At 43.6% G+C, this 27165-nt stretch overlaps 1 protein-coding gene across 1 annotated transcript in view; it reads left to right on the top strand.

The window, feature by feature from the left end:
* The window catches only part of DNAH5 (dynein axonemal heavy chain 5), a 5605957-nt gene that overhangs the window by 1500429 nt on the left and 4078363 nt on the right, over nucleotides 1-27165 (top strand). The window contains exon 12 of the mRNA XM_086967405.1: nucleotides 9413-9520. Coding sequence (XP_086823531.1) covers nucleotides 9413-9520 — 108 coding nt within the window. The remainder of the gene's footprint in view (nucleotides 1-9412; nucleotides 9521-27165) is intronic.

Below are 27165 nucleotides of genomic sequence, written 5' to 3'. Positions count from 1 at the left end.
CTTTAAGCGTGTTCTGGCGCGCTTACGTTTTGGGTTTGGTTTGCGCTGCAGAGACGATACGTCACGGTTATGCGATGCATCATGAGACGTCTCACGGGCTACGTGATACGTCACTTAATAAAGAATATATTTTACAGCTATAGATATTAGCTTTTAAAAAACCAATGAAATTCACAGAAAAAACCATAGGTTATAGACCATATATAGTTAGGAATTTGCATTTACAAAACCTTGAAAATTCACTGAAAAAACCATAGGTTATAGACCATATATAGTTAGGGATTAGCATTTAAAAAACCTTATTTTATTTGCACAAAACCATTGAAATTCCATATATAGTTAGTTGCACTAACTATATATCGCGGACCCGCAATCCACTGCTAATGATGTCACATATTACATCATTCATGACATGGTCAGTGACATCACTGATGACATCACTGATGACATCTCAAATGACATCACTGATGACATCACTGATGACAACACCCAGTGACTGTATGTTTCTGTAAAGTTAAAATATGTCTTACATATTGAAGAATGAGTGGATGTATAAGTGTCTGGATGAAGGATTTAGTAGGTGCATGACTGACTGTATGAGAGAATGATTAAATGTGTCTCACTGAGTGCATGGGTTAGTGATTAAAGTGTCTTAATTTGGCAATCATTATTTATGTTCTTCTGTAAACTGCTGCATGTTTAAATCAGTAGCTATATCAGTAACTATATGGGTTATTGAATGGTTGCCCAAGTATTTGTATGGGAGACTGAGTATGTGTGTGGGCTACTGGGAGGTGTATAACTCTGTGCATAGATGTGTGAGCAGTTGATTTCCTAGGTGTATGGGTTCAAAAGTGCATGTAGAAACAGCTGTATGGACAGTTGACTGTGTGCATGAGTATATTGGTGAGTGAATGGATATCTCAGTTCTACATGTCAAAGTAAGTACATATGTAAAACACACTCCATGTGAGAGTTGACATATATAAATAACTGAACATAAGAGCCAGTGAATGTGAGAGTGGCTGTATGAATCATTGTGAACTTGTATCAAGGATTGTATACGAGAGTAAATATGTGTTAGTATATGTTTGAATAAGTAAGGTGTGTATAACTGTATAGTTAAGGAAATGGAGATGTGATTGATTCTTTGCATGACTGACTAGGTGTGTGAGTAACTCCATGGATGTGTGACAGTCTGTGAATGCCTGTTTACACTGAGTGTATCTAAGGTTATATTAGAGTCTGAAGATGTATTATCACATAAATGATATCATCAGTGATGTAATCAGTAATGTCAAATGAGATGTCAGTGATGTCATCAGTGATGTCATTTGAGATGTCATCAGTGATGTCATCAGTGATGTCATTTGAGATGTCATCAGTGATGTCATCAGTGATGTCACTGACCATGTCATGAATGATGTAATATGTGACATCATTAGCAGTGGATTGCGGGTCCGCGATATATAGTTAGTGCAACTAACTATATATGGAATTTCAATGGTTTTGTGCAAATAAAATAAGGTTTTTTAAATGCTAATCCCTAACTATATATGGTCTATAACCTATGGTTTTTTCAGTGAATATATATATATATAAATATATGAAGTGAATGTTTGAAATATTTGTAAATATGTAATTTTGTCTTTTATGATTTTAAATAAACGAATAAAGTGTTTTGACTGACTGACTCTTGTTCTCTATTACTAAACATATATTTCTAAGAAGCTTGTTTTTTCTTTATGCTAATTTTGCAGCAGCCTCTATTATATTGGGTCTAATAATATTTTAAAATAATGGCTTGCATATATACTTTCAGTCGCAGACTGGTACCTCTGAGCATTATAAGAACACATCACTATTTCTCAGTGTACCAACCAGGATTCTGGTCTGTAACTGTCTGGCTATACACAGACATCTGCAGTGAGCGCTTTGACCCGTAGAACTTTCATAAGATAAGAATACATTTCTAGCTGATTACTTTAATTTGCATTTCTATTTCAATTAAAGTATGGTTGGTTATATTTTATATGTACTTAGATGAGGGTGAAAGGCAAACAAAATAGTTGCAGAACACTTTGTTCATTTTTTAGTTACATCTCTGGCCCTTCTCCCATTGTATTCAGGATCAAAGATCCCATAATCTTTTTATTCATTTCAACTTCATTATAGCCTGTGAAAATATGTATGTGAGTTTGTCATTGAGGCCCATTTCCAGTGCAGCCGAACAGATATCCGCTAAACAAATTTATGTCCTGAACCCTGCAGCATAGAGGAAAAAACTAGGACCCCCTCTGAAACACTTAGTTTCTGGGTCAGGGAGAAGAGGGGAAAAAAAAACAGACAAACCTATAAAGACTCTCCCTCAAGACCAATAAATTCTAAGTATCTATGTCATAGATTCCATTTAGGGCACTACAAATTACCAAAAAGACCAATTAATTTTAAATTTCTGATTTCATTTATTAATCTTTATCATTCTTGTAAGTTCTTTTTCTTCTTTTTTTAAAACACTATTACCTTTTCAACAAACAATTATTTATACAAAGCAATTACTTTTCTTATTCATAATTTACAATATTACAAAATTATTTTCACATAAAACCTCTAACAATTAGCATTCATACCTGGGTAGAGAGAACATGCAACCGACCTCATACATACTCCATACATACTATTCACACAACACACTATCTGTACGAGTTGACACATTTCAGTTGTTTATCTATAGATCACAATGTATTCACTGCATTCCATAGGATTCAGTATTAGACTTGGTCAACGCGTTTTGGTGGAGTAAATGATGTTGGCAACCACCTTCTTCAGGACCCGTCAGAAAAAAATTGCATAAAGATCTCTAACCTAGAAATAGCTACAAAAGAAAAATATATGTAAAGAATAACATTTAAGAAATGTTTTGGTACAGTGCCCCTATATTAATACATTATAGAGTAACATCCGTTTGGACCCAAGTGACACATACATCTTATGCTCAACATATCCACAATCCCACTCATACCACACCTGTGAGGGTTTTTTTGGATTGCTTACATACTGTTCAATTTTTATGCATCTTTACTATTGCTATCTTACACATTGGCCCTACTTACTTGGGTCAAGGCAGGTATCAGTTTGACAGGGATGGTACTTTTCAAAAAGTGTTTACATATTAGTAACTTACACATTGGCCCTACTTGCTTATGTACAGGCAGATATTAGATTGACAGGGATAGTACTTATCAATCAGTGCTAACATACTTGCAGGTTTTCTTATCAGAAGTAATTGCCCACACTCACCCTAGGCAATTACACAGATTCTACTTCCGATAAGCATATTGTCTATATCTCCCTGGTCGTAAATCCTCTAGTTATATGCATATATCAGAGAAAGGAGATTGAAAATTGCATCACACTTACTCTTTTCTGTTAATGATGCTTTTGTCTTTTCCCAGCTAAAAATCATGTTTATAATTTCTCTTTTTTAGCCTTGTGTTCCAATAGCTGAAGGGAGACATGTTGGCAATATCAGAATTACTACCACTTAATTCTATTCACTTTATATGCTTTATCTATAGTCACCTTCTTTACTTCTATATCTATAGTCACCTTCTTACCTGTTTACAGCATACGTGAAGTATAGATTCGGTGTGCTTTTAGTTCTTTAGTTGTTAACTCTCTAATATGAGGGTACACTTTATCAGAATTTCTTCCATTGTATTAGTGTCCATCCAACCATTAGATATCTGTCTAGGATTATTCACCCTTATTTCTTTTTGGTTATCAATCCCAAACTTTACCAGGCTGCTCAATAATTCCTAGAAGGACCTATATACTTGTTAGTATCAATATGTCCTCCCATTTAAACATTAGGTTATTAACTAATAATTTCTGTTGTATCCTTAGAAAATGGCAAAAAAGTTCTCTCCTCCCCTCTTCTAGCCAACAATTTATTTTAATATCTAACTTTTAGGAATCAAGTTAAATGCCTTTTAATACTCAAAAAAGCCACAACAAAAGTAATAACTTTTGTACACTTTCTTAACCTACGTGGCTGATCCAGAGGATTTTTTGGCATCATTTTTTTTAATTTACCCACTGAATAATCAATATTCTAGATCCCCAGTAGTTTATCAATAGCCCCAACAAGAGTTCTGGCTCCTACTTACTTCCTGTTCCTATTGTCGCCCGCGACACCACATCCGTCCTCACCTTCGGATTGCTGGTCGCTGACTCACTCTATTTATACAACTGCTGCCAGGGCCTTATCGCTCAGATTCATTCCAGACACCTGTAACAATTATCTGGAGAATTCATGATCACATGCTCAATTTAAGCCAATCCTGTTTGCTAAACACGATCAGATTCCTATATTAGTTGCTATGAGAAAATATCTGCCATTTTGTAACAGAGGCATGTCGTATCTTCCGTAATACCCTCCGTTCGTAAATTTTCCAAGGGCAGCAATTTCAATTATTTTATTGGATAGGGGTATAGTCTATTTTGCTCCAACATTAATCTAACATACATCAGGGTATTTGGTTTAATTTTTTCATCAGCGTAACCCGACACCAGATGGTTCTCATACGGTGTATGATATCTCGCAATATTAACTTTGCGACTTTCACAGAGCATATCTGTGGTCATCACAACATCTTTACCCTTGTTTTTATGATTTCACAGTTATTATAAACTCGAAAAAAAGGACAGACATACGTCGGCCATCTTAGGTGTTCTCACGCGGTTTGTAGTACGATAATATAACGTGTAACATCATGTACACATTTAGAATAGTTCCAGACTCTTACTTTATTTTTTATTTTTTATATTAATTATAAATGGTATTACTAATATAACAGTCGAATGGATAATCGACTTACACTATTCACCAACGCAATTCTGACCGTGCAGAGTTCTAATATAACATGCTTTCTTCTAATGTATTATTATATTTAAGGAACTCAAGGGTATATTGCTGTTTCTTTTAATCGCTTTGGTATACTATTACGCATTTATTATTAAAGCAAGATAGAAAAGGGACAAACTAGTGTCGGCCATCTTTGGTGAACTTTCACAAAATGTTCTAGTAAGATATGTATAGCAAATCCATCATTCTTACCTAAAATGGTCCGTAAAAATATTAACTTATCCATTCGAATTCAAAGCTTCGAACGGAGGGCTCCTATTTACATAGCCTACCAGTTATCTCAATTAATCGTTAGATAAAATGTCTAAATGTCAATTACAAATGGCCCTTTCCAAGATGTTTTTTTTGCATCATGTGTAACATGTATATCAATAATTTTTAGGGCATCCACTCATTTTAGTTGTGGCCAAGTCGACTTTTTTTATATATATATCTGTATAAGGTAGGTGGCTACTATATCTTGATAAAGAATACCCACAAAATGTATATCTTTTATGCTTACCCTGCAGCAGCCCGGACTAAGGCCTGCAGCAGCCCGGACTAAGGCACATGAAGGGAGGGATGACAAGTACTGGGGGAATTAAGTAAATTTAGCCCAATGGGTGTTGTACCCTTGATTATATACAACCATAGATTAGCTGCTACAGGTCTGAGGAAATAGTACTCTTTGGCTCTATAAATGTGGGAAAATAACTCTATTTTCTCTTTTAGGAAAACTTCACAAATGTTGCTCTGCAGCAACTAACTAACTGAGTTGTTAGAGTTTGGTCATTTTTGACTTTTTTCAGTTTTTCTGGTACAATACAGAGGTATTTAAGAGATACGTAATCAATATTATCTATTGAGAGGGCACTCCCAAATAGTTACATACCGGAGTAGCAACAGAAGGCCCTACACCACCATGGTTTATAACTACCTAGTAGAGTCCTCACCCTTGGATATTATTGCTATTATAAATCAGACTCTTGCGGTGTAATTCAAAAGAATGTGTGCTAGATGGCACAGGGGCTACGCAAAATCCTTAATAAACATACCCTTCATATAATAGAAGCACATGGAATTCATGTTTTTATGGAATAATTTATTTTAGGATCTATAATCGGCATACATCATGCACATATTCAGACTAATGACCAGGAAAATGAATAGTTCTAGAACTGTCTTCTACAGCAGCATGTCATCTAATGCAGACACATTCTCTGAGCCAGGCGAATACTCTAGTTCTTTATTAAAAATCTAATTTTCACAGGCAGCTGTTAGAAAAAGGTGTAATGATATGTGTGGTGATACTTTAAACAGGCCGTACTGAAGTACTAGCTGTGGAGTTACTAGGTATCGTTTCGCTGGCTAGGAACCAATAAAAATGAAGCACTTGGGTAGTTTACACCTCTATGATTTATAATGTTTTTAATCTATGTCTCTTGGCGCTCAAAGACTATACATTTGTGGACTTCACATAATCACTAACAAGCATTTGCAATGCATTAGGTCTCGCATTTGCAAAATTTAAAGCAATTGGCATTGTAAATGACAATGCCTTTTATTTATATGTTTTCAAAAACCAACACATAGATAAAAGGTTTGTGATTTACAATGCCAGTAACTCAAAGTCTCGCAAATGCGAGGCCTATTGCATTGCAAATGCTTGTTATTCTTTGGTATTTCAACCCACCATGCAGTCAGCCATCGCAGCACATGGAGCTAAGGGAATCGCCCGACACTGGGCCTCCTATTGGATGAAAGGCTCACAGAATAAAGGCATATTCAAAAAAAGAGACTGTACCTCTGTGAAATATCAGTTTTGAATCTGCTGTACGTACACTCCCAACCACTGCACATTACAAGTGGCATAACTGTTTTATCTGTGGCTTCCTGTGTACCCATCCACACACATACCACCCTAAAAAAAAAATCTAGAGACGTCACAGATTCTACGCCTTCCTGTACCAGCATGGACTGAAGTATCAAATGAGCACAGAGGCTCATTTGATAACTGGCCATTAATGGCTATTAATTGCTCTTCTTCCACTTCAGGACAACGGGCAACTAATTAAAGTCAGCAGCAAAGCGCAACAACGCTTAAACCAAACTCTGTGGAACTAAAACTGCTCTCCTTTCATCCTGGACCACTGCGTGAATTCTAAAGCCACCTACAGCTGGGGTAACCTACAGCCAAGGAGACGGAATTGGGCTTTCTAATGTCGAAGAAACTGTGCCAGGTCTTTGTGTTGAGAGTTCCTGCCTAGTCATGGTTTTGGAAACAAAGCAAGCAGCGCCTCCCATGCGCAGCTCTAAACGTAGAGGGCTTGCCAGCGGCGACCAGCCCGTGTAAAACCGGCAGATTGCTGCACATGGAACAAACTGCCTACATTAAAAGGGGAGACAAGGACAATGCATGCTGCTGCCCAGCTGTTTCCTATGCTTCTGTGTTTTCAGCATTTGCTCAGCTCAGACACACGCGCTGCTGATCGTAAGAAAAGCCTCCTCCCAGACTTGAGTAACTGGCAGTAAACAGCACTAATCCCTGCTGTACCTTGGAGTGACGCAGCAGCATATGGCGGAGACACGTCATAGAGCAGATGGGACAGCTTGTGTGACCCATATCAGGCGGAATAAGCCCTCGCGCGGCAATTAGATGTACAGCAGCAGGGGCGGCTCTAGGCTCCTGGCGGCCCTGGGCAGGGAGCGTAGGTAGGGGGCCCGGAAGAGGGGGTCCAGGTGGGGCGGAGCCCAGAGGCCAGTGAAGAGGGGGGCGGGTCAGCAAATATCTATCCATCCTCAGAGGATTATTATATTAAGGATCTATATTGGCGTGGTGGGCCCTGAGGTTTGGTGGCCCTGTGCAGGTGTACAGCTTGCACATGCCTAAGGCCGCCCCTGACAGCAGAAGAACCTGGTACTGCAGTTTCAAACTTTATCATTTTCAGATTTCTTACATAGTTTTTCTTTTTACACCAAGTGTACACTGAGTGTGCACATCAAGGACGACACACGAAGCAATTTCATGGAGTCTATAAATCCTGACTGTCGGAAAAGAAAACGGTGTGGTTTGGTATGGGCTGTTTGTCATGATATCGTGAATAACAATACTGACCTACAAAAATGTTGTGTTCACTACATTGGGTACTAATATATTGCCAAGTTAACTATTTACTTTTCTGAACTCCAAGTTTATGTACAATTGATAGAATTGTGTCAACCAATATTGTGCATACAATGCATGTAGGCGAAAATGACACCCTAACATTGTGTGCCATGTCATATCATTATCCATTTTAACAAAATGAATAAGTATCGAGCAGGACATAGCGGCATAGCCAAACCAAGATGCTCAGGCTGTAGCCATCACAGCTCAAAGCGCTCTGTTTAACTGATGCATTGATGGTGTGAAAAACACGCCTTGCTAACAGCGCTACATAAATACTGCACTACAGTGTGTTAAGAACAAGGAAACTGAACGTTCACAGGTGGAATTCAGGAAAAGGATCTACGGATTTAAATAAGGTCTTGAAATCTCAAAGATGAAACAGTCTTTGTCCGGCAAAGTGATGTGAACAAGGAGGGAAGCTCCACTGATGTAGAGGTCTACTGATAGAGGCTAATAACACACATTACTGCTAACTGTACAGACCGTGCAGAATACTGGGGTTGGACATTTACATGCGTCAGCTTGGACTACCAGGCTGCTAACCAGATCCTTACATGCATTTGAATCTCAAACACATGCAAATATCAGTTTAGGCATCTAAATGCATATGACAAGAATAAGAATAACTGACTAGTGAGGGGGCAGGGGAGGCAGTCAAAGGACAGAGAGCCACTAAAAGCAAAGAGAGGACTGGCGCGTGCAAGGGAGGAGAGGTGTGGAGGGCACGGATATTTATTTTATTCTGAAGTACGGGGTGAGAGTAGGGGCGGGGGACAGAGAGTAGAGACAGGGAGCAAGCAGTGTGCTGTGGCATAGAGCCGGACAGGGTGTGAGAGGGCACAAAGAGGCGAAAGAGAGTGGAGCGTGAGCACCGTGCTCTTATTTTCAAGCACTGCACTCGTGCTTGTGGCGCTCCCCTGCTTGCTCCCGCAAGGTGGATGCCGCCACAAGCACGAGTGTGTGCTTAAAAATGTCCAGAGCGACAGCTAAAGTTCTCCTATGCAGCGCATGCGCACTGCGTAGCCGAGACCTAAACAAATACACAAGAGGTGACCTAAAGTCTTACTCTGCCTGTTTGTCATGATCAACAGTGCCAGTTAGTCATTCACAAATGCAGTAAGCTCCAGATTTGCCAACATCTGCAGCACTACCTATTTCAACTCAAATACAAGAGCAGTAGGGTTACAAAGGAAGTTTTGAAATGTGAGGCTTACACACCTCCCTCTCTTTGAAGGCTGTTTTGCTTAATAAACTGCCTTTGGTTCACAAATATGTTTTTACGTAACCTGTTCCTGTATTTTGCTATTTTCCTCATTTTGGTATCATCACTTGTTTAGATGATCGTCGGCACCATGAAGAAAAAGCAGTACGATTTCCTTGATCAGAGGAGAACAGATTTTGACCAGGACTACGAAGATTTCTGTAAACAGACGAGCGATCTCCATGTAAGTTGCTTACTACCTTTTCTACTCTGATTCTTTCTGCCGCTAATGTTGCCTCCAGAAGTAAAACTACAAGAATTTCAAGTCTGCATTGTGCGTATTCTACCTGTCTGTATATAGTTGGATTCAATTAGTAAACCTTTCTTTCTAAGAACACATGTCCTTTGCCGAATGGACCTTTTGTATTTCATTACGAGAAAGGGTATTTTAGTTATTTATGCAAACACATCAAGATGATGGACGGGTTGTTGAAGCTTTTCAACCACTCACCCCCAGTCACAGATGTGGGTTTAATCCATCGTTCTTTTGCATACTATGCCACCCCAGTTTGGACCCAGTTTCAGCACTCTGTCCATCATCTTGTTGTGTTTGCTATTCTAGTTATGTAGACATTATACTGTAAAATTGAAAAACAATACAACCCTGTACACCTATTTGAAATCACATAGCCTAACAGAAAATTAATTTGTAAATTTGTTGTTGTAATGTTGTTTTTTCTATGTGATGCACAAAGAAACATACATCAACAATTTCCAAATGATGTTGTAGTAATTTTCTTTTTTTATTCCTGGTTTCATACTTGTTTCTGTGATATCTTGACAATAGCACCAAGCATAGGTTGGCGTATTCCTCGTGTCTAGTCTAGAATTGTTACTGTTGCATTCAGGTTTTTGAAGGCTTTTTCCATCCTTCTAAGCTGATTGCACACTCTGGATTGGCTGGAGAGGATCGTTGGGGAACGTAAACTGTTAACACCTCATGCACCGCTGCGGCACATGCAGGTAAGAGCGGTTGGGTGGGGGGAGGGTGATTTGACAGATGACCATGAGGGGAAATTAAATATTAATACATTTTCCCTCGTCGTCGTCTGTGAAATCCGCCCCCACCCGGCCCATCACTCTTACCTGCACGAGCCGTGGCTGCTCATGCACCTAGATGGGCTCTGAAAATAGCGTATCTGAATAGTGACGCCATGCTGGCGCAATGGAGCTGTAGCTTCTCTCAGGGGGGAAATGAGGAATATCAACAGCTTCCGGCTGGTATTTCTTATGTGTGCCATAGCAAGAAGCAAGTCACCACTTAGGATAATTGCAAGCATAATAAGGTAGGTGTGTATTAATCATGCCCTATTGCTGTTCCACTTCCTTCTCTTGTACTTTACCACTGCCACCATCCTGAAGACTAACTGTCACTCTCTGTAGATTTACCCACAGTCCTGTGCTTGTCAAAACTGCTCTCATAGCCATTGCCCATGGGAGGACATTTTTCAATCAATCAATCAATCAATCAAAAACGTATAAAGAGCGACAACTCACCCATGAGGGTCTCAAGGCGTTGGGAGGAGGGGCTGGGACTGAGGTTCAGTCGAAGAGCCAGGTCTTGAGGTCCTTTATGAATTGCAGCAGCGATGGTGATTGCCTGAGGTGCAGAGGCAGGGAGTTCCAGACCTTCACAGAGCCTTTTGGGCAGGGTGGAAATGCCTGGTGGGGGTGTAGAAGGACACACATTGGTTGCGGTATGCAGGTCTGGTGTTGTGGCGGGCTTTGTAGGCGTGTGTCAGAAGCTTGAAGGTGGTTCTCTTTTTGACAGGTAGCCACTGAAGGTCTCTCAGGTGGCCAGTGATGTGGTTGCAGGGGGTATGTTCAGAATGAGTCTGGCGGAGGCGTTCTGAATGGTCTGCAGTTTCTTTTGGAGTTTCTGGGTGGTTCTGGTATACAGTGCATTGCTGTATTTGAGTCTGCTGCTGACAAGTGCATGGGTGACCGTTTTCCTGGACTCGGTGAGGATCTTCTTGAAAATCTTACAAAGGGGGCGGAGTGTGCGGAAGCAGATGGACTTGACGGTTGTTGATTTTGCGGTTCATTGAGAGCAAGGAGTCCAGGATTATGCCGGGCTTTCGTGCATAGTCCATGGGTGTGGGGGGATTCTGAGCGCAGCAGGCCACTAAGAAGGGGAGAAGCCCAGGATGAGGACTTCGTTCTTGTCTGAGTTAAGCTTGAGGATCCAGGTGGAAACTGCCTTCATCAATAAGCAATACAGTATCACAAAAGGAGATATAGCATTAGACGGGCCTGGTGAGCCACACAAGTTCCTTGTAAGTTTAGAAAGCTTTATGGAATCAAACATGCCAAGTAAAACATCAGTACAGAAACACAATCAATAATAGAAAAAAAAGAAAAGGAAAAATGGGATAATACAATGTGAATGTGAAATATAAAAACAAGAACCCGAAAAGGGGAAATATAAAGGACATACTGAGGGAAAATGCTTTTTTAAATTTTATGGAATTGGGAAAGGAGAGAAGTAGGGGAAAAAGAAAAGAAAAAAAAGAGTGAAAGAAAGGTAGAAGAAAGGGGAACAGAAAGTAGAAAGGTAGAGAGAAAGAAAGAAAGATAAAAGAGAAAGATGAAGCATATCAGGGTAGACGTCTGTTGCGCCCGACATTGACTGGTTCCTTCCTGGTTCCACCCTGGTCACTGCTGAGTGACCCAGACTCTGTCCCCTCTGCTTTCAGATCATCTTTATCTTCGATCCACCCTTGGATCACACCGGACACTTCTCTTCACGACGCCTGCAGCATCTTCATCTTCAGGCACCAGCAACCTGCGTGACGAAACCCGACACTACTTTGCACCCGTGCACCCGCTTCCTGTGGGTGAGGTAACTCAGCAACGCCGGTGCTCCTGTACTCCTCGGTGCCCCAGAGTCCACGTGGCAGCGGAGACAAGCTTCACGGCATCATACTAATCTTGGGGGCTTGATCACCTGTAAGGTCCCTCCTATGGGTGGGACCCAGGAAGGGGGTAGTTACACCCCTTTCCCTTTGTCCAGGGTCACACTGGGACTGGGGCTGGTGTGCCCCAGAACCGGTTTGATCGGATTATGCAAGGGGAAGCCTTGTGCGCCCCAAGCAGTGTCTGGTTTCATTCAACCCACCCTGCCCCAATACACTATCTCCTGTCTGGGGAGGTGTAGCACTCCTTTTACAATCTTCCCCACATTTTAATACTCCATTTAAACATGGCGCGCCATTACGGCGCCTCGTCATGGAGTTGCTCCCTCCCACATGCATCTCCTGACTGGGTTTGGCCACGTCGCCTAGCAACGAAGCCTCAGACACGCCCACAAACAACGGCCTCGCGGGACCGTATTTAACAGCGGCAGTAAGCACTGTACTGTGCCAGCTGTTCTACGTGCCGAGCCACGTCGTATTGTGGGGGTAGGTGTTTAGAAGCCACGACCAAGCGCTGAACAGGTAAGGTGTTGCACTGTGTCATGGGACTAACTATCACAACATACTCGGACCCTCCAGCGAGGCCGTCTGGGTTTCGATCCCGCCACGCAGGGGTGCCAGGAGACTGCTCTCCACCGGGTGAGTGGGGCAGTTCGGACCCGCGTGGAGCCTTTTGGGTTATCAGCCACCATGGGGCCCCACGGGGATCATCGTGATCCTATTTGCTACCCTGTCAGGGACTATGGAGTTACCACCACAAGGGGGATGGAGTGCGAAGCATTCCAGGGGCACTCTGTGACCAGGTTGAGGCCCGATGGACACCCGCGGCGTCTGTTCTTGCGCTGCTGCCTGACTCGAGTGGTATGTCTCACGGGCGCCGACGGGTGGTGGGATGAGACCACAGACGGGCAGCTGGTCTGTTCCTTACCACCCCGGGTTGTCACCTTGCCCACTATTCTTTTCCTCCATTTACAGGTATATTACCTGACGCAAAGGTCCCACAAGAACAGTCTGTGGAGACCAATACTAGGGACTGAGGGTAAGATTTCTCCCTTCCACATACTCTTTTCCCTTCATTGCTGTTCTTTGGGCACACATAGCTCCTCGCTTGTTGCACTACCAATCAAACCTGACTGACGAAATTGGAGCAGGTCTTTAGCCAAGCACAGAATATAGACACAATTCATTTCTATACACGCATGAATAGATGTTTGGCAATTTGTGTGTGTGTGTTTCTCTCTCTCTCTCAGTTTTTTCACACGACCAATTTGAGGCGATATCCCACGCTCAGACTATGGTCGTTATATACAACCTTGACCCGCATTGAACAAAATGTATGTGTTCTTAAACAAAAAAAAATTTGGACTGGGTTAATTTCCTTTCAGGTCTGATCTCCACGCAGGACCCCTTCCTGCCATGGTGACTGATCCCTCAGGTTGTATATTGCACAATTCTTAGCCCACAACGGGCTCCCTATGAGTTTATGAGCACTGTTAGGTCCTGAAGAATTGCCTATAGGGCATGAAACATGTTGACCAGAACATAGGTGAGGGTTGAACGAGGCCAATCTACATTGCTGTTGAGCCCCGGTACCCCTCCCTTCACTCAACTTTTAGTAAGGCAGTTAGCTACACTAATAAAGTTTTCTTAGTAGACTAACTTACCTTTTTTAGATACACCCTTGCATGCTCACTACTTCACCACTTAGGCCCCTCACACGCACCCAACTAACAGCCAGGAACAAAAGAACTCCACAAAAGTGTAGCATTCTGTGCTACCCGTCAGGCATTGCAGCGCCGGCTTGACGTTGGAGCAGGAAGCCGATGATGAGACGAGACAACCATCTGGCGAGATGACAGCTGTCGTCAAGCTAATTAGTTGTGTGAGGCATCCTAAGTTCCGATAAGGGACTGTTTCCCTTACAAATCTCCACACATTCTCTTAGAGAGAGAGAGACCCCTCCTGCCATCCGAACATCACTTCTTGGGGAACTTTGTACAACAATTGTTTATAGAGGTGTAGCACCTCCCTGCGACAGGAAACCCTTTGTCCACGCCTCCTCTGCCAAGTTTCGTTCAGCAGCAGGAGGTCAGGCTTGTGTCGGTGGCAGCAGCATCCATTTTAAGATGCTGAGGTTCTTTTAGAAACCAACCGCGTTTTAGCAAAGTAACATGTCTTCTCCCTCTAGAAGGGTGGAATGCTATCCCCGTCGACAGGACTGTCGAGGGGATAGTATTCCAAATCGTATGACACCTTACACGACATGTTTTGATAAAGCCAAACCAAAGTTAGCACATAACCGCGATGGATTATAATGCACTTTAGAGTATATGGTATGGCATTATCCTGGAACAGCTAAGGGAGTTGTTCCCGACAGCTGCAGACAGGCTCAGCTCATGCTCGAGCACCATCTCACGTTAAACCAAGCACTCTGCCTCCAGGATTGATAATGCCTGCCATAGGAGTGACTTATAGGTTTATATGTGTCCAGATAGCAAGGGGTGATTACTCCAACTTGCCCCAGCTGAGTGATCAGCCAGTTGTGTCAATTTAAGAACCAGCAGGGGTGGCAAAAGCTATGCTGCAGCCCCTCGTAGGCCTTGGATAAACCTATGCCCTTGGCACCTATAGTGCACTATATAGGGGCTGACAAGGTGTCCAGTACCAATTTGGTTATGCACCTAGGGTGCAGGGAGTCCATTTTAAGGAGAGAGCAGATAGCCTGGGGCCCTGATTAGCAGGGAGCCAGGCCAACTAAGTCGAAAACCAGCTAAACACAAGGCAAAAAATCTGGGGTAACCATAGTCAGGTATTCACCTTCCTACAGTGATGATGACATAATAAGTTCCACCAGGCAGTATAAGAGATCTTTGAGGTATCTTTCCAGTTTGAAGTAATAATCTGCAAAGAAATGGCTATAAACAAGTCTATAAAATTACGAACATTGAGTGAAACATTCCAAATAAGAGAAGAACCACCTAGAAATATGTGAACAATATTAAAGATATGATTGGAGTTTAAAATCTCATTCAGCTTGCACCATATATGTTTCCAAAGGGATGCAACCAAGGGACATTGAAAAAACATATGAAACAAAGTGCCATCAGGATGAGAACATGACCAACAATGGCTGGAGTCTAGGACTTTGAACTTAAAAAGGTCATTTGGCGTGAGAAAAAGTCGATTATAAAAGAAATAAAGAGTCTGAGTGGTGCTAGCAGAACGAGAAACGGTGTGAATTTTAGACCAGATGGATTCCCAAATAGGAAAGGAAAATCCTGTGCTAGATCCTTTTCCCATGCAAGTTCAGGTTTGGATTTGGGGGGGGGCGGTCAGGAATAGAACGGGAGAGGATATTATAAATGGTAGCCGCTTTGTGTGGGGTGGTAAAAGCTAAGGGAGAGGAATCAGGTGGGACAATATCTGATAAGGTAGTGTGGTATGAGAAGAGGGTAGATAGGGCTATTTTGAGATCAGGAAACTGGGGAGAATGTGTATTCGATAAATGAAATGAGGAGCAAATGGTAGGGGAATCCAGTAAGGAACCATCAACAAAGAGCTCATCTATATACATAATGCCTTTGTCAATCCATTCCTTCCAGAAGAGGGCCTTGTTGTTGATCTTCAGAGAGTGATTGTACCATAACGTGATAAGGGAGTGTAAATGCTCTTGAGAAAAAGAGGAGCGAAACAATGAGAGGGAAAGTGCCCTAGAGAGTTTAAAAGTAGGAGAAAGAAATCGTTTTGGGGGTTGAGATAAATGGATAGCAGTGAGAAAAGGAAAAGGCAAGAGCTGAGCTTGCTCTAAAGCACTCCATGCAGTGGGAGAGAGGGTGGGGCAAATCTGCAAGGAATGGCCAGATTTGCTTTAAAGTAAAGGAAGAATGAAAACGGACAAGGTTGGGGAAATTTACGCCACCTAAATGCTTTGGCTGCTGAAGGCGAGATATGGATATCCTGGATTTACGGTTATTCCAGAGGAAACGAGTGAGGATACGATTAATCTGAGTGAAGAAATAGGCGGGAAGAGAAATAGGCAAAATAGAAAGGTAAAAATCAATAATGGGGAGAAGCATCATCTTGACAGTTGCCAATCGACCCCACCAGGATAGGAATAAGGGGGACCATCGCTCTATAAGGGCAGAAAGCTTGGAAAGAATATCTTTATGATTAATTTTAACGATGTCTTAATAGATGAAGAATATAAGACACCCAAACATTTAATGCTGGTAGGATTCCATGCAAAACCGGAACCATGAAACATATGCGCAAGACAGTATTTGTTAAGAGGTAAGACTTCAGACTAATCAATATTTAACTTATAACCAGAGACTGAAGAATATTCGGTAAGTAAAGAAAAAAGTGCAGGTAGAGATGTAGCAGGGTTGGAGATATAAAGTAAAATGTCATCAGCATATGCTGTGAATTTGATGTCTAATGATTAATAAACAAAACCAGTATAGGAGGTGGAAAGACGAATTGTTTCAAGGAAAGGTTCTAATGCTAAAATAAAAAGAAGGGGAGACGGGACAACCTTGTCTAATGCCCCTGTGTAAAGGGAAGTAAGATGACTGAGTGCCATTAACCCAAATGGAAGTAGAGGGGGACGAATATAATAATTGGATAAGTTTAATAATATGAGGACTAAAACCATGCCAGCGAAGGGCCCCAAACATAAAATCCCAATTAACCCTATCGAAAGCTTTCTCAGCATCAAGGGTGATAACAGCAAGAGGGGTTGTAATTTTGGAGGCTAGGTGAATAATATTAAGGAGAGCTCTAGAATTATCTGTGATAGATCTACCTTTAACGAAGCCGGACTGATAAATGTTGATGAGGTCTGGAACAAAAGTAGATAAACGGGAGGCTAAGATTTTGGCATAAATTTTACAATCCGTATTGATTAAGGAAATGGGCCAATAATTCTTACAAAGGGAAGGATCTTTATCTTTTTTGGGAAGTAAGCATAACATGGCTTGGGTAAAAGAGCCTTTCGAATCGCCTGTGGAAAGAAAAGAAGATATCAAGGAAGATCAATGTGGTATTAGACAATTTTTGAACTGAAAATGAAAACGAACAGTAAAACCGTCTGGACCGGGGGATTTGTCTTTGGGTAAGAGAGTAATGGCTTGTAGAATCTCTTTCTCGGAAATGGGAGCATCCAGAGAAGAAAAATCAAGATCAGCGGATGAGGATTTGGGTATATTGAGAAAAAAGGAATCTATTTGAGGAGGAGTTGGGGTAGATTCAGGTGTATATAAAGAGGAGTAGTACTGAACGAAACAATCAAGAATCTTGTTGTCCGTGCAGTGACGAATCCCAGAAGCATCAGATATGACAGCTATTTTAGATTTTTGTTTCTTAATTTTAAGATAATTTGCAAGAGACCTGCCCGCTTTATTACGCCCGCCATACATCTTGGAATTAAATTTTAAAAGATGATTGCAGGCGGAGTCGCAAGAAAATTTATTACATTGAAATTTAGCTTTGATGAGAGAAGAGAGAGCTTCAGGAGAGTTGGATGTGTAAAAAATGTGTTCTGGATCCTTAATTTGTTTGAGAATAAGAGAGGATTTAGAAAGGGCCAATTTCTTTTTACGCAAGACAAAGTCAATAATAAAGCCTCTGGCCGAAGCTTTAAAAGCGTCCCAAACAAAATGGAATTGAGAGGTGGAATTAAGACTAGTATGAAAGAAATCGTCCATAAAAAGAATGAATTGATTGACGAACTGAGGGTCCAAAAGAAGGGAATTATTAAAACGCCAACGGCGAGAGCTGGGAGAAGGTGAGGGTAGATCAATTCTAGGATGACAGGGGCATGGTCCGAAATGAGAATAGAACCAATTTCAACATTTGTCATGAATTGGAAAATGTGTTGTGTGAGAAAGATATAATCTATCCGGGAGTGTGAAGCATGGACAGGGGAAAAAAAGGAAATTCCAAAGTATCAGGGTGAGATAGTCTCCAGGAGTCAATTAAACCTCTAGAGGAGATTGCTCGGTAAAATGATTTTTGCATTTTATTAGGAATATACCTGGTCTGAGATTTACGATCCAGAAAATGGTCCATTAACTGGTTACAATCACCTCCAAAAATTAAATCAACACTAGTATGAGAGGAGAGGAGCATGGAAAAATCAGTCCAAAAAGTGGGGTCAATACCATTTGGACCATAAACATTGCAAAAGGATAAATCCGTATCATTAACCTTAATATCTAAGTACAACCATCTACCATCAGAGTCTGAAATCTAATTTTTTAACTGAATTGACAACGATTTATGGAACAAAATAAGAACAGCATTCTTATTGTTAACTGACGGTGAACAGAAAACATCACCCACCCATTGTTTACGCAGAGAGGAGAGATCTTTTTGAGAGAGGTGGGTTTCTTGCAACAGAGCAACTTGGCATTTCAGTCTGGCTAAATGGGAAAAAAACGTTGTTTTTTAATCGGGTTACGAAGACCTTTAACATTACAAGAAATGACACGAAGACCACTCATTTAAAAATAAAAATAAAGAAAGATAAGCATGAGGATAGAAAAAATTGAGGAAAGAGAAGATAGACCAGAGCAGTGAAGAAATAGTCTAGAACGGAAAAGGAAAGCAAAATCTGAAAGGAGAGAGAGAAGCCAAAAGGGAGATAATAAACCATTACCACAGTATACGGAGAGAGAACAGACAAAAAATGTAAGAGAGAAAATGGAAGCAGAAGTACATGAAAAATGCCATGAAGAAAGAAAAAGAAAAGGAGAAAGGGATGTTGGAGGAAAAGAGGAGTGGGAGATAACAGCTCCCCTGAGAAAGAGAGAAGAGAGAAGGATGGCAAAAAAACAGAAAGGTTCAGCCATATAGAACAAATAATGGGAAGATCAGTAGAGTGAGAGCGGGAGCAACAGGAAAAGACAACCACACAATAAAAGAAGATGTCAAATGCATGATCTCAAAAACATGAAGTAAAGGAATGAAAAAGAAGATACAAATGAAATGGGAGACCAAACACGACGATGTAAAACAAATGAAGGAGACTTACCAAACATTTGTGAAGGGAAGGCAGCAAACTGGGGCGAGTAAAACAAACAACAGCACAGTACATTGGGGAGGGCAGAGAACCAAACACTTGAAGAGGAGACCTAGAAAACAAGGTAGCAGAACAAGTGAAAATTACAAGGAGGAACAATAAGACGTGAAGTTAAAAAACAATAAACAATTACAGTGAACAAAGACATTGAGAGATTAAGAGCTGCTGTGTTCCATGGAATCTTCTTTATGAGAGTGGATGAATTTGCGAAGATCACCGGATCGTCGAAGCTAAATGTCCTTTCTTTATATGTAACCATGAAAAAGCAAGGATGAATAAGGCCATATCTAGCGTTCATGGAACAAAGCATAGGTCGTAAGTCCAAAAATTCCTTGCGACATGCAGCAGTCTGCTTTGAAACATCCTGAGAGAAAAAGAGTTTGTGACCCGACCATAATAACTGCTTATGCTGTTTGGCAGAATGTAGAATAGTCATCAGCCGGAATAAAGAAGAAAATAAGCAATGATGCCTCTGGGCTTTGAAGAAACAGAAGAGTTTTTGGGGAATGTTCACATCCACATGCTTAGGTAGTCCAACAATAGGTAAGACTTATGACTTCAAAAATTGGATAATGTCCGACCCCTCCGAATTCTCTGGAACACCATAAATGCGCAAATTATTGCGCCTATTTCGATTTTCCAAATCCTCAGAGGTTTTCTTGAGCATTTCAACATCCTTAGTGAGGCTATCTACCTTGGCGGCAACATCTTGAGCAACACTCATTTTTTGTTCGACATCCGATACCCTCTTGTCCAGGTTGAACCATTTATCGTCCAATCTCTGTAAGGTGGTGGTGGTGTCTGCCATAAAAGGGCGAATTAGGCGTAATTCCTCCATAATATCTTCAAGAGTAACAGGAAGTGGAGATTTGGAGGGAGAAGGGGGGTCTTTCTTGAGGCGTTTACCAGTGGAGGCCGGGTCTTTGCGTGTGGCAGAAGCTGCGTTAGAGGCTTTTGAGTTATGTGCGTGTTCCATCTTTGCAATGCTGAAAGGACCAACGCAATGTGAGAAAAAAGGCAACTCAGCCTGAGACGTGGGCTAGGAAATCACATAAAGAGCTGCAACAATGAAGCAAAAACACCTTAAAAAAAGATAACATGCATCAGGAGGCAGGAAACAGCGTAAAGATAGAGCCACATATAGGTGGGTCACAAAATGAGCCCTGAAGCCAGTGACTGACAAAAGAAGAGAGAGTCTGGGGTAAAAAAAATAATTTCAGAAAACAGCCGTGAAAGAATGAGGAAGAAAATGCCTCATGAAAGCAATGGTGATTGAAGAAAAAACGATTAGAAGGCCAAATCCAGGGAGCAGAAGCGATATATATATATTTTTTTTTTAAACGAGTGAAAAAGGAAAAACAAAATGGCGGCCGTTCTCAAAGATTCATCTTTTTCGCATTTTTTACATCAAAAAATGCAGTTTGCCGTCTAAAATCATACCCAGCAGCAGGGGGGTAATTCCGACGCCGAAAACAGCCTTTTCTTCCCAGAAACGCTAGCTGGAATCGGGTCCTTCGCCAAGGAAGCGCTGCCGAAATCGCGAAGCTCAAAGGGGGAGCGGCCATCTTGTCCGCTGCGTCGCACGCCCTCTCTCACAAGTTCCTTGTAGAGTGCAGTAGAAACTCTATAGGGGATCACAGCCAGACAACTAAATTTTTCTGAACATCCCAGTTAACAATTACACGGAGAGTACTACCCTTAAGCCCAAAGATTCCCAAGATTTCATTATTTTGGAAGCTATGAATGCTCTGCATAGGGTCTTGTTGTCCATACTCCTATTGTTGCAGGAAACCCTAGGTGGGTAAGACACATTGCATCTTTATTGACTTCGATGCCCCATGTCATAGTGTCATCAAGATAAAATATGGATGCAGCCACCCAGACGGGTGTGGGAAGGGAAACAGAGGACTGAGAGACTAATAATACATACCCCATTACATCGCTTGATACAAGATCAGTTAACAATGCTAAAGTATTACCAGTAAGGAACTTAGACCAAATGAACGAAGTAGCAAGTAGTATGGGCATTAAGGGGAACAACCCACCTAGCATTAGCAGCCCAAGGGTAAAGACTGGAAAAAACAAAGAAAGAGTAAGCCCAAACCAGGGACCATTAAAGTGGAGCTGAACAAACACCCATCATGCAACAAGGGGAGGAGTGTAACCCCTGAAAGTGGTGCGAGCGATACCAAAGGAAACGTGAATGATTATGTGCTAGGGATCATTCAAATGATAAACCTATCAGCTCTTACATTCTCAGGAAGAGGAAGTGAACTCGAAGATAAAGGAGAAAGCATTTGCCATTGTGTGGATAAGACTGTCGCAAATTATTAAAAAGTAGCTACCGTCTTCCTGGAATTTATTGATCTCTTTACTGATGCGGGGTCCTGGAATTTCCTGAATAGATCTAGGATATTAGCCCTTTTTATGTGGTCTCTAAGTTAAAGGTGGCGTCTTCAATTGAGAGAATTGAAATAGCCCTATTCCCATCCGGGAGCTGGACATTGGCTATGTGGGCCTTGGCCGCACTCGCTCTCAATCTCCCCGCCAGCAGGCGGCTCACCTTGTCTCCTCCCTCAAAGTTTCTCTGCTTCAGCGCCAGCAGAGAGTGCTCCGCCTTGTTGGTGCGTAAAAGCCTGAGTTGCCCTCTCAGGTTGGCGAGCCGCCTCCTGGATTCTAGTGAAGAATGCTCCCGATCTTGCAGCTCAGCACGCTTTATGTCCTTCGCCAAGCTGTCCTCCAATTTACAAGCCTCGTGCCTCCGCGCGATCGATAGAGAGGTGATGTGGCCCCGGATCGTGGCCTTAAAGGCGTCCCACACCACGGGAAAGGACGTCTCCGGGATATCATTACTAGTAAAATACGAATCTATGGCATCCCGAATGCTTTTAACGTTGACTGCATCCGTACAATATTGGAACGCATGGGGTTCAGTCCCTTGTTCATAGGTCGGATCAAGTTGGTCTACAGTAAGCCACTGGCCAGGGTGAGAGTAAATGGCATGGTATCAGAGGCGTTTAATATAACGCGAGGCACCAGACTCTCGCCTCTATTATTTGCCATCGCCATGGAGCCCCTTGCGGCTCGAATACGCCAGCACCACACTGCTAGAGGGATAGGCTTCAGTACTCGCAGACTATTGATATCTCTTTATGCAGACGATGTAACCCTGTATATCCTGAATCCCACAGAAAACCTGGACCCAGTGCTCCGTGAATTCATCAAATTTGGCGGCCTCTCAGGCGTATCTATAAATTGAGCAAAATCTGTAATTCCATTGACAGACGGCACCCCCGAGGTGACGACTGAATATCCATTCCGAGGCGGAGGAAGTTAAATATTTGGGGATCTGGCTTAGCCGAAACATGCAGGACATTTGGAACTTGAACTTTGGGAGGGCTGTTGCATGGCTGGAGAGTAAAGTGGAGATCTGGTCGAAACTGCCTTTATCTATAGCAGGCAAAGTGGCGTTATCTAAGATGGTGGTTCTGCCAAAAATGTTGTATTTAATTACTAACGTGCCAATCCCCCTCACGCAGCATTTTTTCAGATGCCTCCACTCGCAGTTGTTGTCCCTAGTGTGGGCGGGTGGCCAAGCCAGAGTATCATGGGCTCTCCTAACTCTGCCGCTGCGACAGGGAGGTTTGGGCACCTCTATGCAGCTCTATGCGCTATGTGTGCAAGCCCAGTTTCTGCATTTCTGGGTATACCAGACACCATACCAGCCTCATGTGGCAGTTGAGATAGATGCAGTAGCACCGACCCTGCTAACAATGGCAGTCTATAAAAAAACACTGCGCCCTAAAATTGATGTAGACACTGCAGACACATTGAGATGGGCATGGCGTGAACTTCAGCGACGCACCCGCCTCCCACTGCTTTATGCGCCTGCTGTCCCTTTACAACATAACCCGATGTTGGCCTGTCTGGAAGAAAGTGGGGGGTGGTGGAGATGGGGGCACACAGATACAAACCTTTGCGGACTTGTACCCTGATGGAAATTTTAGGCCCCCGCCTGTGAGAGAAGATGGTCAGGAGGTATCATTTCAAGAGAAATTTGCCTATCACAAATTTAAGGCAGCATGCCGGACGCTCTGGGAAGGGTTTCCAGAAGCACCCCCAATGTTACATGCTTTACAAAACATTGTAGCACGGGCCTCGCCGCGTAAATTGGTGACTCGTCTATATACTACTATGCAAGACCAGGCCCCGATCATGCGACCCAAGTCATTGCAGCTGTGGAATGGAGAATTAGACCCCCCCGTTGACAGGCGAACAGTGGGACTTTTGTTGCAAGCAATTGTTGGAGCTCTCCCCAAACTATAGGCGGAGATTCATACATTTAAAATTTTTACACAGGTTTTATAGGACTCCTACTAGTTTATACCGAATGCGCTCAAGGGAAGATGAGAGATGCTGGAGGTGCGGGTTCGAGCCTGCTTCATTTCTACACATAGCCTGGGAATGTCCTAACCTGACTGACTTCTGGCGAGACATCTTTGATGCTATCAACCAGATAGTTGAGAGGACTGACGCCCCCACCCCGCATTTGGGTTTACTAGGCCTTGATTGCGACACTGTGCCCCAGAAACGTAAACTACATGCTCTCCTGCTGCTATACGCCCGGAGACAAATTGCTGTTAGATGGGGCAGGAGAAAGGGACCTAAATTCGATGCATGGCTGGCAGATGTAACTTATGGGCACACAGTTGGGAATTTATTGGGAACTCATGCCCCTGACCTCTAGGCCATGAAATATATGGGAACCTTTTCTGCAGTGGACAAGGGCCAGAGCGAACTCCCCCGCAATTGGTGACACTGCAGGACCCCCTTGATGTATGTGTAGGTTGGACCGCCCGTCACGGGCAGGAGGATATCCAATTATTAATGTAAATTCTGTGTGTTGTGAAAGTTGGAAGCACCCCATATGGGGGACTTGACGGGCGATACCTGTCTCCTGATCCACTGATTTAGCCCTGTTAATTGTTCCGACAATGCATGATAAAGACAACTGTGAAGCCTAATCTTACCCGTGTTTTACTGCTGATCATATTGTGAAGAAGTAGCCAAGTCATGAAACATGTAACGTAAACTTCTTACTTCTGGTTTGACATGGAGGGTCGCTCAGACTGGTGTATGTTGTATGTTGATTTTCTTTTCTTATGTTTTAAGTATGTACTATCCTTTCTATTGATCCGGATATGATGCAATGCACTCTTTTTGTTATGTACAATCCAATAAAAACAGTTTAAAAAATAAATAAATAAAAAAATAAACGTCGGCTGCATCCCGGAGAATACTCGGCGGCAAACACCAACGCACCTCCCGAGCAGGGCAAGCGGTCGGGTCCTGCAAGAGCAGCTCAACATGAGCGTGGTCGGACAACGAGATATCCGACATAGAGGCCCCTATCAGTCCCGCACCAGATTGTGCGAGGTAAATAAGAAGTCTATGCGGGAGCCCGAACGATGAGCGTGAGAGTGGAATGAGTAGTCCCTCAGCCCCGGGCAGTGGTAACGCCATGCGTCTATCAGCCCCAGCTGTGTTATCTGTTTGCGCAGCGCAGAGGACATGGTCCTGGCTCCGTTGAACGAGGCATCGCTACGATCCATGTCCGGATCCCAAACTAAGTTGAAATCCCCTCCCAGCACCAGAGATGAGGCACCACATGGGATCTGCTCCCGGAAAAGTGTCTAGAGGTACCTATCCTGCATCTGATTGGGCGCATATACATTACATAAAGTAAATCGTTGCTTCCCCATGTTCACCGTGACCCTAAGGAAGCGCCCATCACCACTCCTAAAGGGCTTAGTGTCCCCCCCGCCTGAAGCCAGTCCTGCACAATATTGCAACACCCGCCGTTTTAGAGTCAGCCGCAGCCCAAAACTGGAGAGGATACTTAGGGTGCACCATGTGCTTGTGTCCGCTTGCAGCAGGTGGGTTTCCTGTAGGAATATGATGTCGGGGCCCTGCTGGAGGAGGTAGCGCCATGTTTGCCTCCGCTTATTAGGGGAGTTCAAGTCCTTAACATTAAGTGTTAAGATCTTTAAGGGCCTAGGCACGGTCGCAGTCATGCTATGTATCATTTGGGGCTCACCCACGCCCCCCACTCCCGCCACTGCAAGGGGATAGACACAAAAGAGACCTCTCCCATCCTCTCCCACCTAGGAGGCCGCTGCCACCCGATCCCCTACCCATCGCACACAGAAGAAAGAAAAGAGAGGATAACAAAGGTCAGTAAGGAACCAAGAGAGGAAGAGAAGGTCAACAGCTCTAAAGGCGGCCAACCAGGCCACCCAGCAATGGATGTCAACAAAGGCCAACAGGGCCACATTGTACTGTCCCAGTCACAGGGCATCCTCTACCCAAGGGTTCAGACGCACTCAGATATGTCACTTTCTAGGGAACAACCTGGGGAGGCCTACAGTTGTCTCAAGATCTAACATCCCTAGAACCCCAGTGTCCCCACCACCCTTATCGGGAGCTGGAGCGCAGGTGCATGGCTGACTATCCAAGACGGACCCAGGGGAGAAGAGCCACTGGCAGCAGAGGTGCGGGCATCGATGCATAATTTACTGTCGATCGACAGGTCACGGGGTGGATGGGTGCGATGGTGGCCCCTCTCGGCCCCCCTCAAGGGACCTGAAGTGCGCTATGATGTCTTGCTTGGCCTGCGAGGCAGATCTCTCATCCAGTGGAGGGGAGCGGCGGTGGCGCTGTACTGTGGTCCAGGACGGCCTGGCCGGGATCCGCTCAGAACGCCCCAGCCGAGAAGGGCTATGTGATGGCGACTCTGGTAGTTTAAGCAGTTGCGCCGTCTCCCGATAGGACCTTATTATTCTGCGCTTATTTTCCCATTGAAAGATGAGGGCAAAGGGATGGCCCCACTGGTAAGAGATGTTGAGGGCCCATAGCTTCTCCATCACTGGCTTGAAAGCTCATCGTCTGCGCAGGATGTTAGGTGCCAAGTCTTGAAAGATTTGAATCTTGTGCCCCTCGTAGCTGAGAACTGGCTTGTCCCTTGCCGCCTTTAATATAGCCTCCTTCTCGGTGAAGAAATGCACCCATGTCAAGATGTCTGGGAGAAGACCCGGTCTCCCCGCGGGCCCGGAAACTCGGTGGGCCCGGTCCAAAGCCGGCGGGGAAGCGTCCTAATCCCCCCCAAGCCTCGTGGAGGAGTTGCGCCACGTAGGTCATAATGTCCTTTCCCTCCGCCCTGATAGGAACCCCCCGGCTGCTGAGGTTGTTCTGGTGGCTTCGGTATTCCAGGTCCTCCTGTTTGACTTGCAGTTATATATTTTGTCCTTCCAGTGCCGCCAGGCGTTGCCATAGTTGCTCTTGATCCTCCGTGCGAGCATCCACTGTTTTCTCTAGTCCGTCCACCCAGTCCCCCGAATCGGTAACCTCCTTCCGCAGTTCCCTTACACAAGAGTGCACCTCAGAACGTAACAAGCCTATTTCCATCTTGAGTTCGGATATGAAGGAGGTCATAAAGGCCTGGGTCACTGGTAGTGTGTCCCCAGGGGCTTGTGATGGCCCCTCGGTAGGCGCTGACGTCCCGGCCTTGCCCCACATTGCCACAACTGAATTGTCTCTACAGGCCGCCGCCTGTTCAGCTTTGCCCACTTTGGACCGTGTCATCCCCAGTTCCGTGGCGGTAGTCAGTCAGCGTACTCTGCACCTGCCAGATGGTATGTGCCCAGAGAAGGCCCAGTCCCAACCCCCGTCTCCTAAAGGCCGAGCTGGCAATAAGCAGGGAAGGAGCTAGTGGGCCAGGTATGCTAGGACCCTCCTTCAGCCGCCAGCCCCCCAGGACCAGCAATATCAGGGGAC

This window comes from Lissotriton vulgaris, chromosome 4_1 (assembly GCF_964263255.1).
Source record: "Lissotriton vulgaris chromosome 4_1, aLisVul1.2, whole genome shotgun sequence".
NCBI classification, from domain to species: Eukaryota; Metazoa; Chordata; class Amphibia; order Caudata; family Salamandridae; genus Lissotriton; species Lissotriton vulgaris.
Note: the sequence above shows the minus strand (reverse complement) of the source record. Positions and strands in the feature narration are given on the sequence as shown.